The 27,177-nt window shown below is 41.1% G+C and overlaps 2 protein-coding genes across 4 annotated transcripts in view; one reads left to right on the forward strand and one right to left on the reverse strand.

The window, feature by feature from the left end:
- LOC101164541 (uncharacterized) overlaps positions 1–24,113 on the reverse strand; it is a 33,046-nt gene extending 8,933 nt beyond the window's left edge. The window contains 5 exon segments of one of the 3 annotated variants that reach the window (NM_001309035.1): positions 22,443–22,625; positions 22,714–22,751; positions 22,821–22,952; positions 23,040–23,747; positions 23,852–23,909. In NM_001309035.1, the coding sequence (NP_001295964.1) occupies positions 22,497–22,625; positions 22,714–22,751; positions 22,821–22,952; positions 23,040–23,747; positions 23,852–23,909 (1,065 nt within the window). In that variant the 3' untranslated portion in view covers positions 22,443–22,496. 3 annotated transcript variants of the gene reach the window in all.
- LOC101164787 lies at positions 15,649–17,203 on the forward strand. Its single transcript, XM_004086753.3, has 5 exons — positions 15,649–15,748; positions 15,863–16,567; positions 16,657–16,788; positions 16,858–16,895; positions 16,984–17,203. The coding sequence occupies exons 1-5, from the start codon at positions 15,700–15,702 to the stop codon at positions 17,110–17,112; spliced, it is 1,053 nt and encodes a 350-aa protein (XP_004086801.1). The 5' UTR covers positions 15,649–15,699; the 3' UTR covers positions 17,113–17,203.
- Positions 24,114–27,177: the final 3,064 nt, after the last annotated feature.

Genomic DNA, 27,177 nt, shown 5'->3' on the forward strand with positions numbered 1-27,177 from the left:
AATTGCTATGATTTAACAGAGTATTTAGTTTAAGAAAAGCCATATATTTTTCTCTAGATTGCAGTGTTGTAGACATTTTGCTTTGTCGTCTTTGCTGAACAAACACTGAAAGATTTGATGAAGTTAAAACATTTATGAGTCACTGGGCAGTTTATGACACGCATTAAGTTACTGCATTTTGTGCATAAAAATGTTTGCTTGAACGACAGAGCAAACAAAAGGTCCACTGACCCCCCCAGACCCCCATGGAAAATACAGTGGTGAGGGGTATTTTTCTCTGACACTTGAGCTCATTGCAGTAAAACCACATTTAGCAGATCCTGCTCACCTTTCACACCAATGACTCTTATCCTCTAAACTGAAAGTTTCTTTTCTAAATACCAGAGTCTAAATATAAAAGTATTTGTAGAAACATTTTGACACATCATCCTAAAAAATATTGTTTAAATAAAATGAAAGTCTATAAGAACGAGCTGAGATGTTATAAGAGAACATTAATGAGGTCATAAGGTTTTTTTAAGCAAAATCTTTAATGAATCACAGAGATAATTTTAGATAACACTAATACCAGATGAGAGGTGAAGGTAAATATATGCAGAGGGTTAAACGGTTACAGATGTTAATAAAAGAAGCCAGTGATTTTATCACTAAAGCAAGTTCACTGAGGTGAAAATGAGAAGATTCTCAGACAAAAACAGAACAGAAAAGCAGGATTTTACTCTGACAAACTTTGCTTCTTTAAAGATGGGCCACTGGGTTTAACAAAGTATAGGACGTTTAAAGTTCACCCATTGGGCCTGTCCACCTGTCAATCAAAGGGACAAGCAGCCAAACAACAGTTGATTTTAAAAATATAATTATTCCCTCCCCACCCACACACAAACTACAGTTCTTATAAATAAAAAATATAAAAACTGCATCATTTGATCAGAAGGTGGAGACTTTTTTAGACCCCATTAGTGTTTTGGTCTTAATCTTGCTGGCCAACAAATCAGAAATAAATTAATGTTGAAAACTAGTGTCATAAGCTGAACCAGAGTTAAGGGCTGAAGCTTGATGCCAGACAGAAGAGTATTTAAAGCCGTACTTTAGGACAGACATAACTCAATCATGACCTTAGCAATTGGAAATGAAGTTTGGCAATGCTGCATTCAGGACTTTAGCACAGATGTGGAGGCTGTTGAGACAAACTTCTGTCAAACCTCAGAGACCTTCATACACAGAGATGAGTACAGACTGGGTTCTGGTTTCAGCCTAAACGTTTCATCTCCGTAATCCAGAACTCTGCCGGTCCGGACTTCCCACCAAAGGACAGAAGAAGCAAGAGATGCACAGAAGATGGAGACCTGGATGCTGATTCACTTAGTTCTGTTAAAAGATGGGCCTCAACTTATGTTTCAGTAAAGTAGTTGTTTAAAAACTCTTTTTATCAGCAAGCATTTGCATGTTCTGTCACCGGTGACTCATACTAAAAGGTAGATGGGGGGGGGGGGGAATCTTAGCAGCATTCTTACAAGAGTAAAGAAGAGGCAGCAAAAACTGAGCTGCTCTGTGTGTTTCTGCTGCAGGAAGATTTCAGTCCAGACCACAAACAGTTTTCTGAAAAACAGAATAAACTTTGATATGAAACTTAACAATTTAAAACTTTAAAAATATTAAGGTTCATTTAAAGTCATTAAGGTTTTAGTCGTGTCTGAACAGGAGCATCAGTGTGAAAAACCACAGAGGAACACTGAAACCCCCCCCAGGAGCAGCAGCGTGTGGTTGATGCTGCTCTCTTTGACTTCATGTAACCAGCAGCATCTATGCTGATTAACAACGATGATGCCATCTAAATTCCAGTGGCCACACGGTGGCACTTGTAATCGGGCAGCGGCAGTCACATTTATACATACTGCGCTGCGCGGTTTTAACAAAAAGTTAAAATTCAACAGTGACCCCTCTCTTCTTGTGTGGTGTGGGGCCTGGGGGGCTGGCGCTGCGGGACATGGGCCCAATGCTGGGGTGGCTGGGGGACGGTTGTCTCACCACCCGGGGACAGTCCACCAGCTGTCCCCTATTTACCCTCGTCCTCATATAATTACTTACTAGGGTGAGGGGGGGGGGGCAGCCTGCGATGAAGGTTCCCTTCCTTGGTTATCGTAGGGGAGCGGGTTCCCCCTCCTTTCAGTTCCTTAGACATGTAGGACCCTTGGAAGGGGGGGGGGGTGTTTGGATATTACTGTGATTAATTTTAATGCATTTTTCTGTTTTGTGAAGCACCTTGAATTACTTTGTGTACGAATTGTGCTATACAAATAAACTTGCCTTGCCTTGCCTTGCCTCAGTGCCCTACCCGCCAATTTTAATGGCACCCCTTTAGTACACGCACCCTTTACCCCCTTAAAAATATACCCCCCAACACATGGACGCACACACACACACGCTCATAAATACACATACATTATACAAGGAAGGTGGGACCTCCAACCAACAGTCCCCTACCCCATCCCTGGTAGGGGGTACCAGGCCCTTGGCAACAATGGCCGTGTTCCTTGGGTGCTGGCTTCCTGGGCCCGGCGGGCCTCTCTCCACGCGGGGAGAGGAATCCCTGTCTCTCTGGCAAGACTGGGGGCCGGAGTTCACATTACATCTGAGCCCCGGGTTGTCCCTGTCCCTGCAGTGAGGGTTCTGGTCCTTGCTCTCGAGCGCCGACCTTCTCCAGATACCATTTATGGGTGAGCCTGGTCAGGCCATGGTAACAACATTCCTTGTGGACCCTCTTGGGTGTCCTCCTCCTGGGCAGGGGTGGCTTGCCCCTGCCTTGCTCTCACCTGGGCCAACCGGGGACTGGGTGGGTGGTTGTCTGGGGCGTGGGGCGAGTGCCCCTTGGGGGGCCTTAGAAAATGTTCTGGTAGCTCGCTAAAAACCCAGTGAGAGCCGCAGCCTTGGGGGGAGGTCACCTTGGGGGGGATTCCCAGAACTCCTGGGTGGTGATGGGCTGCTTATCTGGGGCTGGGACCTGCGTTGGGCCCTACCGGCGTGGCCGGGGGGCTGCTCTCCAGGTTGGGCTGGAGCTTCCACTCTCTGTCCCCCCATGCCTCCCTGCTCTCTGGCTCTGGGGGGCCCCCGTGGCGGTTCTACTGGCCCTGGCCTGGGTGGCGGATGTGATCGCCTGGCAGGCGGTTGTTCTCTATCTGCTATCGTGCGGGTGTTGGGGGGTCATGCCACGGGAGGGGTCTTGGTGTGGGGATGGCTGGGCACTCTCCCTCCTTCTTTTTACATTCTATCATTCACTTTAGTAGAACATAAAGATCCACTCGAGCACAGGTGTTAGCTCACCTTTGCACAACTAGTTCGTGTGACTGAATGAAATATTTCACAAGGGTAGGTCCGAATGCAAAAGCATGCGTGTGTACTTCAGTTGAACTGTGTACATCTTGACACGTTTTGTATGTGGGCTTTTTTTGGAGCCAACAGCTATGTTTGTGGCATTTGAGTGTGGACAGGCCCCGCCCCCTTTAGGGTTTATATCACTTGTTAACCTGACTGTAATAATTGTAAACATCTAGCAAAAAAGGGGTTTATTCCAACATACACCTAGTGTAAATGCAGCTGAAATTTATATATTTTATTGAAGTTCATGGGTTGTGAAACGTTTAATAATTGGTGATTTAATTTTTATTCCTTTGGAGTGTACAGTGAATTTTGTTTGATTTTGTTCAGGAGAATTTGAGCCTTTTATGTTGGCCGCAGGTGAGCACGGTCTTTTGCTCACGAGGTTGCAACAATTAGGAGTTCAAGCTGGGAGAAAGAGCTGCAAAAAGAAATACCTTGGACTCAAAGAGACTCTTTTACTTGACAAGCGGAAACGAGGTATTTGTTATGCTTGTTTTGTGTTATTTTGTATTGTTTATTTTCTCCTCAAACATGTATAATGTTTTGTTATAGTTTTCACGGCGTAATGAAGGCGCAATGAAGGCGCAATGAAAGCGAAGGCACGCAATGTCCCACAAGAAGTGTGATGACCTGCAGAAGTACAAATAAACGCCCGTTGTAAACCGACCTGTGTTGTCATGAGAAGAGTCACAGTGAAAACTCGACTGCTCCACACGGGGAGGAGACAGGAGACTGCAGCGTGAAGCCCGCTAAGCAGAGCCGAGAGGCACGAGGAAGCCGACGCCCATTTCCTTACCGCATGCAGGCAAGCAGATGAAAAGACTGTCGGAAGCGCAGCTGGTCCATTGAATCCCAGAAAGTTAATTTCCAAAAAGTAAAGAAATAGTGTAAAAAGGGGATTTAAAGGTTGCAGCTAAGGAAATAAGTTATTTGTTATCTTTGGAATTCTAAGGCGTTTCTACTATATTGTTACATATCAAGAAAATGTTTTTGTGACTTATTTAAAAAGAAAAAAAAAAGTTCATTTAAGGGGTTAAAATATTTGAAAGCAAAGTTAATACTACAGTTCATCAGTATTATTATTGTTATTTTAAATGTTTTTCCATTGCAATTTAGGCTTGAAGTGTTTTTAAATTTCATTTATTTAATTTAGTGACAGATCATTTGACTTTCATGTTTAGATAAGCTTATTACATTTGAAAATTTAAACAAGTTAAAAATATTGTCTAAAATATATATTCCTAAATATTTGCACACTTACTCACTTGATAAGATGTCACATGCACAAACACACAAGCAAGAGGAGCAAGCTGAGCCATCTGCCCAAGTTGAAAATGTTCACCTTACTCCTGAAGAAGAAGCAAAAATACTACGAAGAAGTGAAAGAATTCGAAGCTTGACTGAAAAAGGAGAAGAACTCCAAAAAGAAAAACTGAAAACAATGGAACGCAAGTACAAAATGACATATGAAAAGTGGAGATATCATGCAAGAATCAGTAAAGAAATGTTATCAGATAAAGTTTCCAAGGAGGAGCTAAATGAAATAATTGAGGACCTTCAAGTTACCTCTTCTGCTGTACAGGGAATGTACGATGAGCTGCGCCAAGTATGTACGCCTGAGTCAGACCTGCGGCGCAAGGTTGATACCTGTATGTCACTGTCAAGATTTATTATCCAAAGGGCTAAAAGACAGCTTCAAGGGTCACCAGCAGATGAAGATGAGGAACCTTGGCCAGATATTGGATCAATATTAAATTCAACAGTTTCGTCATCTCAGTCAATGTCTGATAGGTCAAAGTGTGATTCTTTTCACTCAAGTGTCCAATCAGCTAAAAGAAGAGAAGCTGCTGCAGAAGCTGCTGCATGTCAAGAGGTTTTGGCAGTGTTGGAGGAACAAGAAAAGGAAGCAGTTGAACTTCAAAGGCTGGAGGCTGAAGATAAGGAGCGTCTTGTTCAGTTTGAATCAGAGAAACAAGCTAGACTTCAGGCTATACAAGACAAACGTAGAAAACTTGAACGACTCGAAGAAGTCAAAAGGCTAAATGCTGCTAAAGCTAGAGTAGAAGTCTACGACCAAGCAGAAGTTTCCCTCATACAAGGTAACACTAAAAGAGTAAGTACTTCTCAAAAATTTCCTTTGACAAAGTCATCATCTATGCTTCAAAGACCAAGACCTCCTGTGATTCCTAAGTCTTTTCCAGCCCCTGTTCAAACACTTGATGCCTCAAGTCCTCCATTTATTCCACAAGCAATCACATACCAAATGACGACACCCCTAACAACAACGACTCATATGCAAGACAGTGCAAACTTTGTTAGTATTTTAGCAGAAGGCATAAGTGCTAATCGTCTTCCAACACCTGAGCCCGCAGTTTTTACTGGAAATCCTTTGAAATTCAAAGATTGGCAAGTGTCTTTTCAGACACTAATAGACAAAAAAAATATACCAAAGAATGAAAAGCTGTTTTACCTTCAAAGGTATGTAGGCGGTTCTGCAAAAAAGGCTGTAGAAGGATTTTTCATGCTCGGAACAGAGGCTGCATATGACTCAGCGTGGCAGATTTTGGAAAAACGATTTGGTGATCCATTCATCATAGGGAAGTCTTTCAGTGATAAACTCTACAGTTGGCCAAAAATAAGTTCAAAGGATGCACATGAACTTAGAGAATTTGCAGACTTCCTCCAGAGCTGTGAAAAGGCTATGTCACATGTAAAGACCTTGGAAGTTCTCAATGACTGCAATGAGTGCCAAAAGATCTTGCTCAAACTTCCAGATTGGTTAGTTTCCAGTTGGAACCGCAAGGTTATGGAAACCAGAGAAACCTTTCACACGTATCCAAGGTTTAAAGAACTAGTGGACTTCCTCTCAAGAGAAGCAGATCTTGCTTGTGATCCTGTATTTTCAGTACAAGCATTAAAGAGTGTGGAAGGAGAAAAACCCAAACAACCAAAATATATACCAGTTCAAGCTAAGACTCTGTTCACAAACACAACAGAAAGAAGTAACCCACCATGTGCATTTTGTAAACATTCAGGACATTTCATCGCAGAATGTAAAAAGTTCTGTGAAAAGAATTTGCAAGACCGTGTTAAGTTTGTGCAAGCAGAAAAGCTCTGTTTTGGCTGTTTGAAGGCTGGCCACCAGTCAAAAAGGTGCTACAAAAGAAGTACATGTGGAAAATGTCAGAAGAAGCATCCCACCTGTTTGCACAATGATGACTTTAAAGAGCAGCAAAGGTCAACACTTCAAAATCCAAAGGATAAAATAACAGAAAATGAAAACACGAAGAAAACCACTGAAGCAGCAACATCAAACAGAGTGATACAAGAAAGTCAAATTTCACAAACCTCCTCCATAGTACCAGTTTGGGTATCATCCTCAAAGGAACCAGATCGAGAGATTCTTGTTTACGCATTATTAGACACCCAAAGTGATACTACTTTCATTTTAGATGAAGTAGCACAAGATCTCAACACGCACAAGGAAAATGTAAGTCTGCGTTTGTCCACAATGTCATCCAAGTTAGCAAGTATTTCATGTCAAAGGCTAACAAACCTACAAGTAAGAGGATACAACTTGGAAAGAAGAATCTCACTGCCACCAGTCTTCACACGAGAATATATTCCAGCAAATAGATCACACATCCCAACATCAGCTACTGCTCTAAAGTGGACTCATCTGGAAAAGTTGGCTGACAAGATCCCACCTTTGCTGTCTTGTGAAGTCGGCCTTCTTATTGGGTATAACTGCCACCAAGCCCTTCAACCAAAGGAGATTCTGCCTGGTAAAGAAACTCAGCCATATGGTCAACGAACTGATCTGGGCTGGAGCATTGTTGGCTGCTCACAATCCTCAAGTGATTGCGTTGACTCTATAGGAGTCAGCCACAGAATAATAGTCTGCCAAGTAACACCGTCTGCACAGTCATCAGTTGAACTCAGGAGAGAAGTAAGCTTTGCATGTCAAACTCAAATAAGAGAAATCACTTCAACAGAAATTATCAGAGCATTAGAGTCAGATTTCTCAGATCAAGCATCAGATGTTAATCAAGTCTCTCAAGATGACCTTCTCTTCTTGTCAAAGGTAAAGGCAAGCATCAGGCAGAAAGAAGATGGCCACTATGAACTCCCACTGCCATTCAGGGAGGACAAGCCTGAGCTTCCAGATAACAAAAGTTATGCACTGCACAGGTTAGCCTCATTAGAGCGACGGCTGCGAAAGAATGAACAGTACTTCAAAGATTATGTTCATTTTATGAATGACATAATATCAAGAGGAGATGCTGAAAAGGTTCCACATTCTGAGTTGGATAACCAGCCTGTATGGTACATTCCACACCATGGGGTTTACCATCCACACAAGCCAAGTAAGATCCGTGTGGTGTTTGACTGCTCAGCTAGATACAAAGATGCCTCTCTAAATGACCATCTTCTTACTGGGCCAGATCTCACAAACACCTTAGTTGGTGTGCTTTGCCGGTTCAGAAAAGGTCCAATAGCTATCATGTGTGATGTTGAACGGATGTTCCATCAATTTCATGTTGTAAGAGACCATCAAGACTACCTCAGGTTCTTGTGGTGGGAAAATGGAAATCTAAGCTCCGAACCTGCAGTATATAGAATGAGAGTACACCTGTTTGGAGCTGCCTCATCGCCAGGCTGTTCTAATTTTGGACTCAAATATTTGGCATCACAGGGCCACGGAACCTTTAGCAAAGAGGCTATCAATTTCATTCAACGAAGCTTCTATGTTGATGATGGCCTAATAAGCTGTGAAACTCCAGCTGAAGCCATACATCTGGTGAATGAGGCAAGAGCTCTATGTAGAACTGGGAATCTTCGTCTCCACAAGTTTGTCTCTAACCATCCAGAAGTCTGTGCTGCAATACCACCTGCAGAACGTGCACAGAGTGAAGACATAAACATGGCTCTTGGTGAACTTTACATCGTGCGTGCTTTAGGTGTCCAGTGGTGTGTTGAAGTTGATGAATTCCAGTTCAGAGTTATTGTCAAGGACAAGCCCATGACAAGAAGAGGAGTTCTTTCAACAGTTGCTTCAGTCTTTGATCCCTTGGGATTTGTAGCTCCTTACATATTGCTTGGGAAGCAAATTCTTCAAGAGCTCTGTAAAGAGAAAGTGAGCTGGGACGAAGACCTCCCAGAGCAAATCAAGTCTCGATGGGAGTAATGGCTGAGAGACTTATCCCAACTGCCAACAATCAGGATACCAAGGTGCTACTTATCTTCAAGCTTTGGCAAGTTCATACAGTATGAACTCCACAACTTTTCAGATGCAAGTTGTAATGGATACGGATCCTGTTCATATCTCCGAGCAGTAAGTGAATCAGGAAAGGTGTGTTGTTCACTTGTAATGGGAAAGGCAAGGGTGGCCCCCACCAAGCAGATCACCATACCAAGACTGGAGCTGTCAGCGGCAGTAACCTCAGTTCGGAACAGTGATACTGTCAAAGAGGAACTTGAGATTGAAAATTTGGATGTGTACTTCTGGACAGACTCAAAGGTTGTTCTTGCATATGTGAACAATGATGCAAAGAGGTTCCACACCTTTGTAGCCAACCGCATTCAGCGCATAAGGTCGAGCTCAGAACCAAAGCAATGGCATTATGTCAGTTCAGAAAACAATCCAGCTGACCATGCCTCAAGGGGGTTAACTGCATCACAGTTAAGAGAATCTAACTGGCTAACGGGTCCAGATTATCTCTGGCAACAGACACTTGAAATGCAAGTTGGTGAAGAGGAGATGGTGGGAGTTTTGGAAATATCCGACCCAGAGCTTCGCAAGTCTTGTGTCAACACTGTGAAAACAGAAACGGGTTCAGTTCTGAGCCGCTTCACCAAGTTTTCAGACTGGTCTAGAGTTGTGAAAGCTGTTGCCAGGCTGAGAAGATTTGTCCAAGAACGTAAGGGAGTACAACCAAGATCAAATGAGACAAGCAGTCTTGAGGAAAGGCGACAAGCCGAACTGCTTATAATTAAGTTGGAACAAAGAGAAGCCTTCGCAGAAGACATAAGGAAATTAAAACAAGGAAAAGTCAACTCTCTTAACAAACACAATCAGTTATACCGTTTAAATGTTTTTCTTGATGACGACGGAGTCCTCAGAGTTGGAGGAAGGCTTTGCAGATCAACCCTGGACTTTAGTGTAAAACATACAGCTATACTTCCCAAAAGGTCTCATGTATCATCCTTGCTTGTGAAACACTATCATGAGCGTGTTTGTCACCAGGGCAGAGGAATGACCATGAATGAACTGCGAGCAAATGGGATATGGATAATTGGATGTGGAAACATGGTCTCCTCACATATTTACAAATGTGTGAAATGTAGGAGATACAGGAGAAATACAGAAGTTCAGAAGATGGCTGATCTGCCAAGAGAGCGGACGGAAACAACCCCTCCTTTTACATATTGTGGCCTTGACTGTTTTGGTCCATTTATAGTAAAGGATGGAAGGAAAGAATTAAAAAGATATGGCCTCTTGTTTACTTGCTTGTGCTCGAGAGCTGTTCATATTGAGACACTGGATGATATGACGACTGATGCTTTCATAAATGCATTTCGAACCTTTGTGGCAATCAGAGGACCAGTTCGCCAACTAAGGTGTGATCAAGGCACCAATTTCATGGGAGCCAGAAAGGAGTTTTCTGAGTTGCTCAAGAAAGTGGACCCAGAACGTCAAAGGGCTCTTGGTTGTGAGTTTGTGGCAAATTTCCCATCTTCAAGTCACATGGGTGGAGTTTGGGAGCGCCAAATAAGAACGATCCGAAGTATTCTTGCAGTCATGCTTGACAAGACAGGAACCAGACTTGACACTACATCTCTGAGAACTTTTCTCTATGAAACAATGGCTATAATCAACAGCAGACCATTAACTGTGGAGCACCTGAATGATCCCACCGGACCAGAGCCTCTTACACCAAACCATATACTGACTATGAAATCTTCAGTCATACTGCCTCCTCCTGGACAGTTTTGCAAAGAAGATTTATATCTGCATAAAAGATGGAGAAGAGTGCAATTCCTGGCCAATGAATTTTGGCAAAGATGGAAGCGAGAGTATTTGCTAAACCTTCAACAACGTCAGAAATGGCAAAACTCAACACGAAACCTGAAAGTGAATGATATTGTGATTCTACAAGATGAAAGCACACCAAGAAATGAGTGGAAGCTTGCTAGAGTCTTACAAACCTATCCTAGTCAAGATGGCATCGTACGAAAGTTAACTCTACTTGTCAGTGAGACTACACAGAATAAAGGAAATTCACACACTAGACTACTGCATTTAGATAGACCTGTTCATAAGGTTGTAACGCTTGTAGAAGCAGAGTGAGTAACCAAAGCAGTAGTGGTTTGACATGAAAATCCCATTTATTCTTCATAGGAGTGATTTTGGTGGGAGTGTAAATGCAGCTGAAATTTATATATTTTATTGAAGTTCATGGGTTGTGAAACGTTTAATAATTGGTGATTTAATTTTTATTCCTTTGGAGTGTACAGTGAATTTTGTTTGATTTTGTTCAGGAGAATTTGAGCCTTTTATGTTGGCCGCAGGTGAGCACGGTCTTTTGCTCACGAGGTTGCAACAATTAGGAGTTCAAGCTGGGAGAAAGAGCTGCAAAAAGAAATACCTTGGACTCAAAGAGACTCTTTTACTTGACAAGCGGAAACGAGGTATTTGTTATGCTTGTTTTGTGTTATTTTGTATTGTTTATTTTCTCCTCAAACATGTATAATGTTTTGTTATAGTTTTCACGGCGTAATGAAGGCGCAATGAAAGCGAAGGCACGCAATGTCCCACAAGAAGTGTGATGACCTGCAGAAGTACAAATAAACGCCCGTTGTAAACCGACCTGTGTTGTCATGAGAAGAGTCACACCTAGTGTGTCAGAAGATTTATAACCCCTATTGTAACAGTAAAATATGTCCAACACTATAGGCTTTCTGCTCTCATCTATCTGCTCAGCTGTTGGACAGGACAAGTTAAAAAAAGAATAGGAAAAAGAAATCAACGATGACCGGACGATTTTTTTCATCTGTCAACAACCCCCCCGACACATTTGGAGGTAGCGGGGTGGTAGTCTGGATGCAAGAATGTTCCCTCCAATTGTTCATGAGTCTGTGCATACACACAAGCTAAATGCACTGTGGCCTCTGCCCCCCCCCGGCGCTGTACGCACTGCAACTCTGAGGCTTACCTTTTCTCCTTTTTTTGGGGTGTGCACTGGAGATAAGAGATAAGAAGAATGAGGTTGTTTAAGCATTTAAGTGACCATGTGAAACTCAGTGGAAGTAGGTAAAAACAGAAATACAGAACAGTTCCCACTTGACCTCAAGTCCCTTCCCATCGGTCACATTAATGATCCGTTTGGTTTGTTCGTGAACGCCACATCTCTAGTGAACTTGATTTTGTAACTTTGCTTTTTGATGTAAATAGTATAATTGTGTATGTAAGTAGTGTGAAATTTTATTTATATATATTTATACATACATATATATATATATATATATATATATATATATACATATATATATATATATATATATATATATATATATATACATATACATATATATATATACATATACATATATATATATTTTATTCATATTTTTTGTGCACTGAGAAAGTGCAAGCAGTGCTGATTGCGCAAGCAAGTAGGGAACATTGCCCAGGGCTGCTGGCAGCAGGGGGCGCTTAATGTTGACGGCCGCCGTCCAGGGACATTTATACATCGTCCAGACAGAGCTGCACCCGGCTGGGACCGCCCAGCTGTCAGTTTTTGTAATGACGTCATCCCCACCTGACTGCTGCAGGGTGCATCTATGACCACCCCAACAATTGTTAGAAAAATTGGGCTAACGTTGAAGATTCTGCCAATGACTTTCCACTGCGTGGTGACAGTTGTATATGTGACCGTAGCTTTGGAATAAATGTTCTTTCACAGAGGACATGAAAGAGACCGGAACATCTGACTTGACTTCCCTCATAGTTGAGGGAATAAGTAATTGACCCCTTGCTGATTTTGTGAATTTGTTCACTTTAACCCTTGTTCTGTTTGGAGAAAAAGGTTCAGCGCACTGTCTAGTGGGTCTAGATGAGCCAACTCCCAATGTTAAAGTGCCTAGGATAGCACAAGGGTTACAAGAAACTAACCTTCTGTCATCCTAATGGTGGGTTCATTTGAACAATGACAGATAGAAAATCACAAAGACAATTTAAAAAATTACATTAAAGAATTTATATAATGTTTTGCATTTCATTGAGCAAATTAAGTATTTGATCCCATTGTAACCATTTAGAGTTCTGGCTCACAGACAGTTAGACTCTGCTAATCAACCTTAATTGAAGACACCTGTTTGAACTAATCACCTGTAGAAAAGACACCTGTCCACAGAATCAGTCAGACTGCAAACTCTCCAACATGGGAAAGACTAAAAAGCTTTCAAGATTAGACCTGGACAAGACCGGAATCGGGTACAAAACCATCAGCAACAAGCTGGGGGTTAAGGTGACAACTTTTGGTGCAATTGTACCAAAATAGAAGAACCTGACCATCAGTATACCTATAGGTCTGGGGCTCCAAGCCAGTTGACCTCAAGACCACCATCCTCACTTTCAAGCATGGACTTGGAAGCATTATGCTTTGGGGGTGTATTTCTGCACAAGGTTACTTCAATATGTGGATGTGAAGATGGACAGTCATGTACCACCAAATCCTGAGTATGAACCTCCTTCCCTCCTTAAGCCAGGAGGGTAAAATCAGGTTGTGGATGGGTCTTCTAACAGGTTAATGACCTAAAACAAACAGCCAAGACAACCAAGGAGTGGCTGAAGACGTGTATCAAGGTTATGGAGTGCCCTTGATATAACATCAACCTGAAGCTCAGCATCAGCCACCAAATCTTTAAGATTTAGATGTCATTTACAAAGAAGAGGGGACCAAAAGTCCTCCTGATGTGTGCAGAAATCTCCTTATCAAATACAAGAAACGTCTCACCTCTGTACTTGCTAATGAGGGTTTTCAGGCAAGAGAGTTTGAATACTTGTCACATGAACCCTCACTGGCCCTTTGCACAGTGCGCAGAGTTCAAAAGCTTTTTTAAAATCTGTATGTCTGTCTGTTTTTCACCTACTTCACCCTTACTAAATGTTATGTGTTGTTCAATTATTCACTATGACCCGACCCCCCAGCATGCCCATAAATAAATGTGCATGAACATTTTGTCTTCAACGGCTCTCCAAGCTCTCTGCAATCTTAATATTTTCCGTGAGGGCCACCTGCGAGCCCCTTTGCCCTTTTTTCACTTGCAGACAGCCTTTATCCACCCGTAAGGACAGTTGTGTATAAGGCTTCAGTTGTGAAATGCCGTGTTATTAATCAATTCAATTGAACTGAAACAAAGTGCTGCCTACTATCGCGTTTACATTTGTTTTTGGTAAAAATTTCTCACTGTTTAATCATTTCTAAAAACGAACCTAAAGCCTTTAGAAGAAAAAAAGTCTGGATTTAATTAAAAAAAAAGGTTAAATCCCAACACTGGGGGAGACTGGTGGGCCCATGTTTACCACTCTAGTCGGGGACCTCTTCCACTCTTGGGCACGGGGGGAGAGGCCCATCCTCACTCAATGCCAGACTTCACTCAGGGCTACGGTGGTTGCCTGAAGCGTGTCTCCCTTGGGCGCCCTAATTCATGCCTGAGGTTGCGGTGGCCGGATGCTCAGAACTCCCTGGTGGTGGTGGGCTGCTTTCCTGGGGCTGGGGGTGCTGTCTGCCATGGCCAAATGTCTGTTCTCTGGCTGGGCTAGGTTCTAGCTCATTGTCCCCTGTGCCCTCCTGCTCTCTGGTGCTGGGAGGCCCTGTGGCAATCATTCTGGCCCTGGTTGGGTGGCTGACGTTGGCTTGCCCGGAAGGTGGATTATCTTGATCTGCATCTCCTTAATAGTTTCCTAAATGTCTTCCCTTACTGCGTGCATCCCAAGCGGCCTTACACCCAGCAAGTCTTCCCAAATCTCTTTGGTCTGTTTCTGAAAAAATCTCACATAGACCAAAGGCTGGGCCTTATATATGACATCTGTAGACTCATCAATGGCTAATGAAAGCACAATAGCTGCTAATATTTCCAATCTTCTGATTGTGGAGGTGGACGATGTTAGGATTTGTATAATTTTGTCAGTGAGTTCATCTTTTTATTTCTGCCTTCCAGGAGGGTCTTTGCAGCGGCACTAAAGCACTCTTACCCAAAATGTCACAAATAGAATCTTAAAAAATAAGACAATGTGATTTTCTAGATTTCATTTTGTCTCTCATAATTATGCCTATGATAACAGGCCTCTATCATCTGTTTAACCCTTGTCCTATCTTAGATGACCCCACCCTTACATTGACGTGTTCTCCCTACCATGAAAAAGGTGGATAAAGGTGGAAAGATTTCATGTAATCCATGGACACCAGTGAAGATCACAAATCATTGAAGAAAAAAGGTTCAGCGCACTGTCTAGTGGGTCTAGATGACCCAACTCCCAATGTTAAAGTGGGAGTTGGGTAGCACAAGAGTTAAGTATGAGCACTTGCACGATTGGTGGCTGACTAAATGCTTTTTTGCCCCCTGTATAAACCTTGTGTGTCAGAAGATTCATGAACCTCGATTGTAACAGTAAAATGTGTCCAACACAAGAGGCCTTCAGCTCTTTTCTGTTTGCTCAACTGCTGAACAAAACAAGTTAAAGAATTATCATACACCCCAACAAGGAATACAATAATAATATGTGGCAAAGAAAAGATTCTGCTAAACAAACCAAAAAAAACCTCTTAATCGAATTTTGTTGTACAGAGTGGCATGAATGTTGGCTCAAGCTCAGACAGAATGCTGGTTCTTGATTTCAGCTCTGCTGCAGGCATGAGAGGGGACATTGAGGTGGAAACTTGAGCACTGCAGACCTCAATGAGGAGGACACAAAAAACAGGTAGATACAGCTAGATACAGAGCTCCCAGAGCTGTTAGTTGACCATTTGTGTCCAAGCCTGCACATTGGGACTTCAAGATATTGCATGTAATATAATTTGAAAAGAATTTGCAAAAGCTAGTAAAGCATAAAGGAATTCAAATGTTGTCAATGTTTCCAATATTTCTTGAACTAAATTCACCTTTTTAATATAAGCTCCTGTCACTTTGATCATTTCTTCCTGTCATAAGAGGTGGGTAGGTTGTGACATGAAATGAGCCAATCAGACACTTTCTCTTCTCAGCCAAAGAGGAGAAAGAGTCCAACTGTCTGCAATTTAGCGCAAGAATGCAAACATGAAGACATCTGCTCAGTTTGTCTTATTCCTGACGGTGTTGCTCTCAGGTGAGTTTCTTTTAAAAAACTTTTGATACAAATGTTAGATGCTTTTCACTAAAGTTTGATAGAAATGTTGGCTGCAAACTTAGTTGTTAATGTTTCTTCTGCATTTCACTTTAGTTGGAAAGATTCTTCTGACATCGTCCTCGTTGTTGCATCAACAGACTGATTTCAAATCAGCTCACAAAGGTGAAACTGTGTTTTTACCATGTATCTATGAAGTGGATGATCTAATATGGGTCTCGTGGTACAAACAAGCTTTGGGACAGAAACCAAAGCTGGTCTCAAGATTTTTCAGATATAGAAAACAACCCAATTTCTTCCATGACTTTAATGACAATCCACGCTTCTTACTGCATACAGAAAACCAAAATAATCACCTGACAATTTTAGATCTACAATATTCAGATTCTGCTACTTACCTATGTGTAGCAAACTTTGGAAAAGATCTGAATTTCTCATCAGCTTTTACCATCGATGTAAAAGGTTCAGGTTTAACCATCCAGACTTCAGTGAGTCCGTCGTCCTCTGAGAACATCCATGCAGGAGACTCTGTGATTCTGAACTGTACAGTCCACACTGGGAGCTGTGATGAAGAACACAGAGTTTACTGGTTCAAAGACTCTGAAGACTCTCATCCAGGACTCATTTACACTCATGGAGGCAGGAATGATCAGTGTGAGAGAAAGAACACACAAACACACAGTTGTGTCTATGAGCTGCACATGAAGAACCTGACAGAGTCTCATGCTGGGATCTACTACTGTGCTGTTGTCTCATGTGGACACATACTGTTTGGAAACGGGACCAAGCTGGATCTCATAGGTGAGTTTTACCTTTAAATAATAAATTTTGTGGATGAAACAATATTCCAGGGAATTTAAAGTTAAATCATTATTTTTATCTGGTTCCAGACTCTGCAGCTCCTCTGAACTCTGTGATTCTGAACACTTTGGTTGGATTATTGACGGTCATGAGCGTCCTCGTTGTTTTTCTGCTTTTTCTGCTTTGGAAAATCAACAAGAGCAACAACTGCACCTCCACAGGTACACAATCTTCTTTCACTGTTTTACAAATGTGTTCTTGAATTAAACTTTTCTGTCTTCAATAACCAGAGGAAAGATCGCCTGCTGCCCCCTTAAGAAGCACAGAGGTGAGACTCAACTCTCTTCAGTTATCATGTTAATCTTGGATTCTCACAAAGTTCACACTGTGATTCTCTTCTGTCAATTTGGTTTCAGGCTGAGAACAAAGACACAGAAAGCCTCCATTATGCTGCTGTTAATGTTAAGAAGTCCAACAGATCAAGAAGTCAGAAGAACGACATAAACACAGACTGTGTTTATGCCAGTGTGAGACAGCAGAACTGAACCTTTAGGTCACTGAAGAGCTTAAATTATTTTTTTCTCTTAAAAACAAAAAATGTTAAACTGTATTTTTTTCTAAGTTTTTATCATTCAAATAGAAATACTGGATTTTTTCTGAATAAATGTCTTTTGTAAATTTGAAAAATTTTGATAGTTGTGTTTTATATAGTGAATTATGGTCCTTTTGCTCATTATTTAAATGTAAAAGATCTTTTTTTTTAGATATGACATATCTGTCTGTGACAAATTATTTAGAGGGCAAACAAAGATTTTTAGGATCCACTGTTTTGTGCTTTCACACGTTTTGATTTTTTCTAAATGGTTGTTCCACATCAGAATGAGTTTTTTTTTTATGTTTCTTTTGAGCCGACCAACTACATGCTGTGTTAAAGCTAGAGCAATTCAACTTTTCTGAGGGAGAAATCTGCAGAATAGGAAGAAACATTGAGAGATTAAACACTGTGTATGAAAAATGAATTTAGAATAATGCCTTATCTAAATTTTACCTCACCTTTGCCATTTAGAAGCGCAGGCTCCAGCAATCATGGCCTCTGAAAAATACATAACACATAGAACTTAAACAATATGTAACCCATAGAACTGGTTCAGAATCATTTGCAGCACATCATGCATGCTATACATGTGAGAGGCTCCACTGCAGTTTAGATTCAAGATTCAAAGGGTTCATTATCATATACACAGTAAGAAACGGGTTTCCCTGGACAATGAAATTCTTTCTTTGTTGTCTGCTCCGAATGCCAAAAGTATAGAGGAAACTGAAACAATTCACACACAACATACACACAAAGCACAAAATGTCGAATGGCAATTCTAAAAGTGCAAATTTGCAAAAAGTGATAATAACAGTAGCGAACAATGAGGATGTGCAAAGGTGCAGTTTGTTGTTTCAGACTCCTGTCAGCTGTTAAGGAGTCTGATGGCAGAGGGAAAGAGTTCCTGAGTCTGGTGGTCCTGCACTTCACACTCCTGTACCTCCGTCCTGAGGGGAGGAGAGTGAACAGACCTTGTTGTGGATGGGTGGGGTCCTTGATGATGGAGGCAGCTCTCCTGGAGACCCTGCATTTGTAGATGCTCTGCAGCGAGGGAAGAGGAGTCCTGGTGATCTTGGACGCACTTCACTACTCTCTGCAGGCGTTTGCGGTCCATGGCGGTAGTGCTGCCGTGCCACACTGTGATGCAGCTGGTCAGAATGGTCTCAACCATGCAGCTGTAGAACTTGCTGAGGATCTTTGGGGACATGCCGAACCTCCTCAGCCTCCTCAGAAAGTACAGCCGCTGAGGAGCAGACACATGGGAGGTCAGATTGGGGAGGTGGGTGCCAGGCACTCACGGTGGGGGGAAGGCTCTTTGTAGGTTGTGTTCTGGATTCTCTCTGTGCAGATGGTTACCTGACAGCTAATGGCCCTGGGACCCGTGGAGACCACTGACCAGGCGGATTCTGCACCCTCATTTTCTGCATTTACATATCCATACATACATTGTATAAATCAGTGCTCATTCTTTGTATTCCTGCTGTGAGCCCTGTTTTAATAAAAGGCATTCAGGGAAATTGAATGAGCCCGTTTATCTGTACTAGAAATATTGTTAGGGTAATAAATCTTTGGCTTGAATTGGAAACCCCCGTCTGTGTGCTTTCATTCCAACAGAATCTCCACGCTTCACCTTGAACTGAAATTAGCAAGTATACAGAATATTGGTGGAATAACTATGAAAGGCCACTGATAAAACATAGGATGTTAGTCAAGATTTTATTTATTGGCTACTGATAATGCTCTAATTTTTAATTATTGTGTGTTTCTGTGATATGGAGACTGTATTTATTCTAATAACATAAAACAAGAAGAACAGATGCTTTGTTTGTTCCTTTACTTCCTTTTTTCCATTTCTTGCTGTTACTGCATGTTTGCCTCTCTGCACGTGCTCCAGTGTTTTGTTCCTATGTTCTCGTGGTGGAAATATGGTGTTAAGAACACTAAAATCACTAACGCCTCCACACCGGAAGAGGAGAGATGATCGCTGTCTGAAAAGGACGAGGGACATCATGATGCTGAGAAAAGCGAGAAGGTTAACAGCGAGCATGGAGAACCGTCGACAAACGCAGCACTCATAGATGACAGAGGGCGTAGGGCGCACACCTGGTTCTTCAAGTAGGTCACAGAACAGCTGAGTTAATTGGGCTGAACCGTCCACGGGGAATAACCAGGTAAACACACTGCCAGAAATTCTCCCACGGTCGTTCATTTTATTGATTTCATGGGGCGGTCATGGAGCAGAGGTAGAGCAAGATCGCAGGTTCAGTTCCCGTTCTGTGTGATGCACCCATGTCATGTGCCCCGTGTCATAGTGTCTTTGACTAAAACCCCCTTAAACCCACATTGGTGCTGGTGGTTATAAGTTGCCAGTGTTCTGCAGTGTTGTGAATGTGTGTGTGAATGGGTGACTGGGACTATGAGTGTAAAGTGCTTTGGGCCTTTTGAGAAGGTAGGAAAGCACCATATAAATATACACCGTTTACCACTTAACATTTTCTGTCAAAGCCTCAAGTTCAACAGTCTGAGCAGAGAAATGAGAAGACAATGCCCCACGAAAGGACAAATGAATGCTAAGAACAAATGACAAACCACATCCGGGTCTTCTCAGAGGAATCACGAGAGGGGTAGCTGTCAATCGAAAGTCGCAGGAGTTAGGAGGAGGTGTGTCACAAATATCAAGTCTAGGAGAAACATACACCTTTCTGAGCTGTGCAGGACATGAGTAAGAGCTGGATGACAGTGTTGAGATGACCGGTGGTTGTGTAAAAGGTGTTCAAAGTGGAGGTGGGATTACATCAAGGATCAACTTTAAACTCCCTCTTGGTTCTGTGGACAGACTAACAATTGAGGTTAGACAGGAATCTCTGTGGACCATGATGTTTGCAGATGACATTGTGATCTATAGTGAGAGCAGGGAGCAAATGGAGGAACATCTAGAGTTGGAGGTTTGCTCTGGAAAGGAGAGGAACAACGGGCCACTGCAAAATGTACTATCTTTGTGTAAAATGAAACATTTATATCCAGAACAAAAACAAAATGTTCAATGTGCAAGCGAAGTTTTGTGTGCAAGTGTGCAGTTTTACATGAAACAGACTTGGCCCAGCAATCTCTTCAGAAAAAGGATTTGAAAAAAGGGTCAAATCTGAACAGGGCACACAGGCGGTCCAAGCAAAACATCAAGATCATAAACCACTCGCTGAAACCCCATGGCTAAAATGTTCATGCAATTTTTTTTACTACCGTCGTGTTGCAGGCGACAACCTGTAGCAAAACACATAGGCAACACTTTAGAATAAGTAAGGGTTAAGTACGTTAAATGCAAGCATGTTTATTGGATTTTTTGAAACCTTTTTTACCCCCCAAACCCTGTGGATTGCACAAGGGGACATTTTGTGGCATTCCAGTGATGGGTCTGCCCTCTTTGAGTGTCTGTTGCTCTCTCATTGCGTGCAGCCTTGCTGTTAGAAAGGAGGAAATTAGGCAGAGCAAAGTTTGGGCATCTTAAGGGCACTTATGCACACCTCGTGCATGCAGCATTTGCACACAGTCAGTGAGAAGCCAGTGCGCACACTTTACTAGCGACTGGAGTGCTGCGTAAAGGGCGCCATAAGCATCACCTGTACGTCATAAGTGTGTAACTTACATTATCCTTACTATTACTTCACATTATACTTACCACATGCTTGACATGGATGCATTGGCCACAAGGAAGACACATCTGCTCTCCCTTTAGGATGCAGCCGCTCCTGTCTACGACCATCTACGGGCCTAAACAACTCTGAAACCTGTAGCACCCAAAGGACGACCTCCGCACGTGTTCATTTGACTAAGGCTTAAGATGTGGCTTCTCATAACACTTGGGTGGCATGACATGAACTGCAGTGCAAAGAATTTCCAACAGAGATGCCAGATCTTTTAGTCACGAAATCCTATCTGTGAAGAATTCAAATTCAGAAGAATCCTTTGGTGGCAGAAAGTGCTCTTGATGAACAACTTTGAAACATGACAAAGAGCAAATTGAAACACAACAGAGAACCTATGGGAATCCTTTGATTTGTGTTGAGTTTAATGCAGTGGTGCCCTAAGTGGTGGATAAATGCACAGCAGTCTTCTCCACCTCATGAGAAAGCATTCACTGCTCACATTAAGATTTTAGTTTTTACACAAGTACCTCTGCTGGTAGTGAATGAAAAGAAACATCATTTTCATTATTTAGTTATTCACTATCCCAAAAAATAGACAATTAATGATAAATGTGGCCCTAAATAACAAAAATTGACCATGTCAAATCCCGGCTGGGATCTTTCTATGTGGTGTTTGCATGTCCTCCTCATGCATGTGTGGGTTTTTTCCAGGTACTCCGGTTTCCTCCCACTGTCCAAAAATAATGCTTCTTGGATATATAATGACTCTAAATTGCCTCTATGAGTGAATATGTGATTTTGAGGCCCTACAACAGTCTGATGACCAGTTCATGGTGTACCCGCCTTCACCTAACTGTAGCCAGGACAGGCTCCAGCAACCCCGTGACCCCGACAGGGATACAGTAGGCTAAGAATACAGAGAGACGGATGTTCTTTGACTGAATCAGTTCTGGTAGCTTTAATTGTTTGGCAGACATATTTGTGGTGAGTCCATTTTTGTAATGTTTAGAATTATATATTTTTGGAGGGTAAATAAAATCCACATTCCGGTTAATCAAACCTGTGACTCAATCATGACTGGTCCATCACAGTGACACATATTTTAGAAAATAAACATGTTTAAAAATGCACAGAATTGCAAACACACTCCTAAACCATAGATAAACAGACCAAAGGTGTCCAAATAGCTACTAGTTTAAAGCTCATAAACTGAAAAGCCTTTTATCCAAAAAGCTTTAATACAAAACCAGAAAAGAAGATTATTTAGTTAGCTTAAATGTTGGAAGTTTGATGGTTTCCGTCTGAATTAAATCAGTTTAATAGTTAAATCATAAATGTGTTTTGAATAAAGCTTTCATTCCTTAAACCTTAAATTTCTTACATGAAGGCTAGGTCAATATTTTTAAAGGGAGAATTTTAAATTTTTTGGTCTTGTAGTTTACTTACCATTTACTTTGTAAATAGCTTTTCATATCCTGACTGGTGCTGGAGAATGATATTAAATTACATTTATTATGTACTGTTTGTAAAAAATTAAAACAAATCAGAACACTGTAAAAAAATGATAAACCAACACAAAGACTGGGTTGCGACTATCCAAACAATAGGATGTGTATTAATAAAGAACGGGCCAAAAGTACATTAAAGTTTTATTAAAGATAAATTCCGCTAATTTTAAGGAAAAACAGGTTCAGTTCTGCTGTCTCACACTCGCATAAACACAGACGGTGTTGGAGTCGTTCTTCTGTCTTCTTGATCTGTTGGACTTCTTAACATTAACAGCAGCATAATGGAGGCTTTCTGTGTCTTTTGTCTCAGCCTGAAACCAAATTAACAGAAGAGAATCACAGTGTGAACTTTGAGGCAATCCAAGATTAACATTATGACTGAAGAGAGTTGAGTCTCACCTCTGTGCTTCTTAAGGGGGCAGCAGGTGATCTTTCCTCTGGTTTTTGAAGGCAGAAAAGTTTAATTTAAGAACACATTTGTAAAACAGTGAAAGAAGATTGTGTACCTGTGGAGGTGCAGTTGTTGCTCTTGTTGATTTTCCACAGCAGAAAAAGCAGAAAAACAACGAGGACGCTCATGACCGTCAATAATCCAACCAAAGTGTTCAGAATCACAGAGTTCACAGGAACTGCAGAGCCTGGAACCAGATAAAAATAATGATTTAACTTTAAATTCACTTGACAATTGTTTCATGAACAACTTTATTCTTCAAAGGTAATCTCACCTGTGAGGTCCAGCTTGGTCCCGTTTCCAAACAGTATGTGTCCACATGAGACAACAGCACAGTAGTAGATCCCAGCATGAGACTCTGTCAGGTTCTTTATGTGCAGCTTGAAGACACAGCTGTGTGTTTGTGTGTTGTTCTTTCTCTCACACTGATCATTCCTGCCTCCATGAGTGTAAATGAGTCCTGGATGAGAGTCTTCAGAGTCTTTGAACCAGTAAACTCTGTGTTCTTCATCACAGCTCCCAGTGTGGACTGTACAGTTCAGAGTCACAGAGTCTCCTGCATGGATGTTCTCAGAGGACGACTGATCCACTGAAGCCTGGATGGTTAAACCTGAACCTTTTACATTGACTGTAAGAACTGCAGAGAAATTCATGTGTGTTTGATAACCAGCCACACAGAAGTAAATTGCTGAGTCTGATTGTTTCAGATTTGAAATGATCAAACTGATGCTTTGGTCTGATGTTGTTAAAGTAAAGCGTGGATTGTTCTTATAATTATTGTAATAAATTAACTCTGCACTATATTTACTGAAAAGAGAGATAGGCTTTGGTTTGCGTCCCAGGATATGTTTGTACCATAGAATATATTGCAAATAAACTCCGTCATAGAAACATTGTAAAGTCACAGTTTCTCCAATGTGAGCTGATAGAAAAACACTTTTTTGGTGATCAGATGAAGATGATCCCAGTGGAGGGCTCTGTGCTGAAAGAAAGAGTTAAAAATCAAACTTTTCTTCAATTTTTTTCACTCTCTTGGCACAAATAAAAATATTGTACTTTTTTTAAACATGAAATATCATAACTCACCAGTGTTCCCTGAAAGCAAACATGTCAGAATGACCACAAACTGAGCAGGTGTCCCCATGTTTGGATTCTGGCGCTGAATGACAAAAAGCTTGACTCTCTCTACTTTATAGACGAGAGACTGCATCTGATTGGTCCGTCTGAAGTCACACGCTTTCCCTTCTTAGGAAATATGATCACATGTTCACAGAAACAAACCATGTCAAGATTTTATCTAAACAAGATCAGTGCAGGGATGGAAAGAAAGATGAGGAACCTTTGGTTCAAGTTCTAGAAGTAAAGTCAAACATATTGTTAGATTATAAAAGTAAATGACATTTATTTTCGTAACATTTAAATTAATCTTAGCAAATCCATCAACTATTCAGGTTAATTTAGGAAAAGGTTCAAATTTTCACAGACATGCCAAGTTGTTGTCTTTTTTACCAACTGCAAGCTAAGTTTATAGTGTTTTTTAGTAAATTTGGGAGGAAGTTTGATTGCGGCCAGATGCACAGGTGAGCCTGAAAGTCAGATCAACTGAAGTCAATGTTATTGTTGAGTTCAGATCCAAGTTGCAAGATGATAGGTTACAGCAAATGTTTCCTGATACTACAGAGGCTACAGAATAATCCTTTAGCACAGAGCAGATGACGTCAATTGGATGAGCAGGAAATTCCTTCAGACCTAAAAGACAGGGCTGGAATTCTTAGAACCAATGATTGAAGGTGTGGAGCAATGCTTCTCAACAGAATAGTGAGGCAAAGAACCCAACATTCCTTCAACTCCGAGGCCAAAGCAAAGGGGTAAAACACAAGCAAAAAAATTCCAAACGGAACAGGGAGAACACTTAACTTAAACCAGAAACAGGGTCATAAACGTGAAAGTAGACATTAACTAGGACGTGCTGGGATGTGAACTGAGTCAATGAACTGACAGTGAAGGAGGGAAACTGAGCCTATTAAATACTGGAGCAAAATGAGTTATCACCCATTACAGGTGAGTAAAATCAGAGTGAAGGGAAAAAGGAGGGTGACAGTGAAGTCAGAACGCTACCTGTTGTCATCTTCCTCATTGAACTCTTCGTCACCTTCTCCATCTGTCTCTGTTTGCTGTCTGTTGCTCTCTTCTCCTCAACCTATCTTCTATCGACGTCATCTGTAAACAGACTATAACATCAGATTTGTTTCTTTTCATAATAGATGTAAACAAAGGTAAACATAATAGAAAACTGGCCTTTGTAAAAAGATTAGCATTTAAATTATAGACAAATGTTTGGAATTGTAAACTTTTAATTATGAAATATCATAGATGACACTCAAAAATTATACCGTGTAAACTTTCTCCTTTCTGGATATTTGGACTTTATTCCTCCATGCAACACATCTGTTTTTGATAACATCCAAATATAGTGGTTTAGTCTAAGGAAATGTGCAGCATTCATAATTTTAAACAGTTACCATATAATCTCAACATAAAAAAATGCAAACTGCAGGCTAACTACAAAAATAATCAACAGCTGCAGAAAACGTCTTGGGCAGGTCTTAAAAGTGTTTAAAATTTTTTTTCTTATATGAATAATATTAAAGAAAACACAGGACATTTGTTTCATAATTACAGAGAAATTCGGGAGATTTGCTAGTGAGTATATCACCATGTCACATAGGTACTACACTGAATTTCCTAGTAGAATTTAGTATAGTGTAGAATAAGACTTAAGCTTAAAGAACTAACCTCCCAGATGTTCACACGACTTTCATATTTCTAGTGTGTTTATCTGTTTCATGTGTTGGGACAGAGTCCTGCCACCCCCTGCAGCTACCACAAGAGAAGAATGCCCATTTTATTTTTATTTTTACAAAAAATGTCTGTTGTCCATTTTTTATTGGGAGTCGGGGTTGCTAGAAATAGTGAGGAACATTACACACATTTTTCATGAAAATCCTTTACTTTGTGCACCAAAATTGACACCAATGACATTCAGGACGTAAGTTTGAAGAAAAGTATTTTAAATAGCTACAAATCCAAGATAGCTGCCATTTTTCAAGGTGAACAACTTGTCAATCCTGGTAAATGCTATTATCGACATAGAACTTCAACCTATACAATTTAATCATGTATCTCAACATTATTATGAATGTATTCTTATATATAATACCCAGTGGTGCGTCCACAAATTTAAAAGGCCACCAGTTTTCCAAATGGCGGCTGCTACGTTGCTGAAATTGCAATCACTTCTCTTCAATAAAAACATGTTTTTTTAGACTTTTGATAACTGCCGTAAAAATGTCTACTATTGCTTCTTGTATTCATGTATGTAGTTGTTTTATTTCTTCGATAGAGTAATGTTAAAGCACAATCAGGGCACACTGATGACATCACTGCTGTGTAACTCAGCATGGGTTTCAGCATTGGCTTGTAATGTACTAGCGTACTAGCTGTAGTTGTAGGTACTGATACGACTATTGTAGTAGTGCTACTTCCAGACGGTGTTATTTTATATAAGTGTCCGAAAGGCTATCTAGTATGCCCCGCATGCACAATGTTTAGTTATTAATTCTAGAGTAGTGTTAGTTAGATAGGCGCGCCTGACTTGACAGGGTGTGCCAGCACGTCAAGCCAAGGGTTAAGGGGCTTTTAGTAACCCGGATGGCCTAAAAATCACATAGGAATTAATAAAAGCTTGATGAACGATTGGAAAAGTTTATTGTCCACAATAAACACAGGGAATTCTCAGGCATAGCAATTGATCAGGCACATGCACAGGCCAATGCTGTTGTTAACGGTGATGTTGGTGCAATTCGAGTCCTTCCCTGGAACACTGAGTGACACAGATAGCCTCCACACTGGAAAGAAGTCTAACCTTGCTGACATTCTAGAACAGGGATGGCCAACCCTGGACCCTGGGGGTTGTCAATGGATAAAAAGCTTTTCTCTGATTGGTGAGACCACTCTGCATGTGTTGCATTCACTAAAGCCAGGAAAATACAGGACTGACTTCATCATTAAAGTTATAGGGTAGTTCTGGAATGAAAAAACATTTGGGGATTGATTCAAAAATGTTTGGGGCTAGATTTCGGGATGCCCAGGATGCCATAGTATTACATTTTATATTTTAAATTAAATTAAATTAAATTAATTTTATTTATATAGAACCTTTCATGACGAGAAGAAGCACAAGGTGCTGTACATAAAAACAAAAACAAATGCAATAAAATACAATAAAATACATTCAATTAGCCCCGCGCAATAAAATACACAAAGACAACACCAGTGGATAATAAATAAGTGATTAAAATAAAGAGAAACCAGAATTAAGAGAAACCAAAATAAAGAGAAACCAGCAAGCG

Source organism: Oryzias latipes, chromosome 18 (assembly GCF_002234675.1).
Source record: "Oryzias latipes chromosome 18, ASM223467v1".
Lineage (NCBI taxonomy): Eukaryota > Metazoa > Chordata > Actinopteri > Beloniformes > Adrianichthyidae > Oryzias > Oryzias latipes.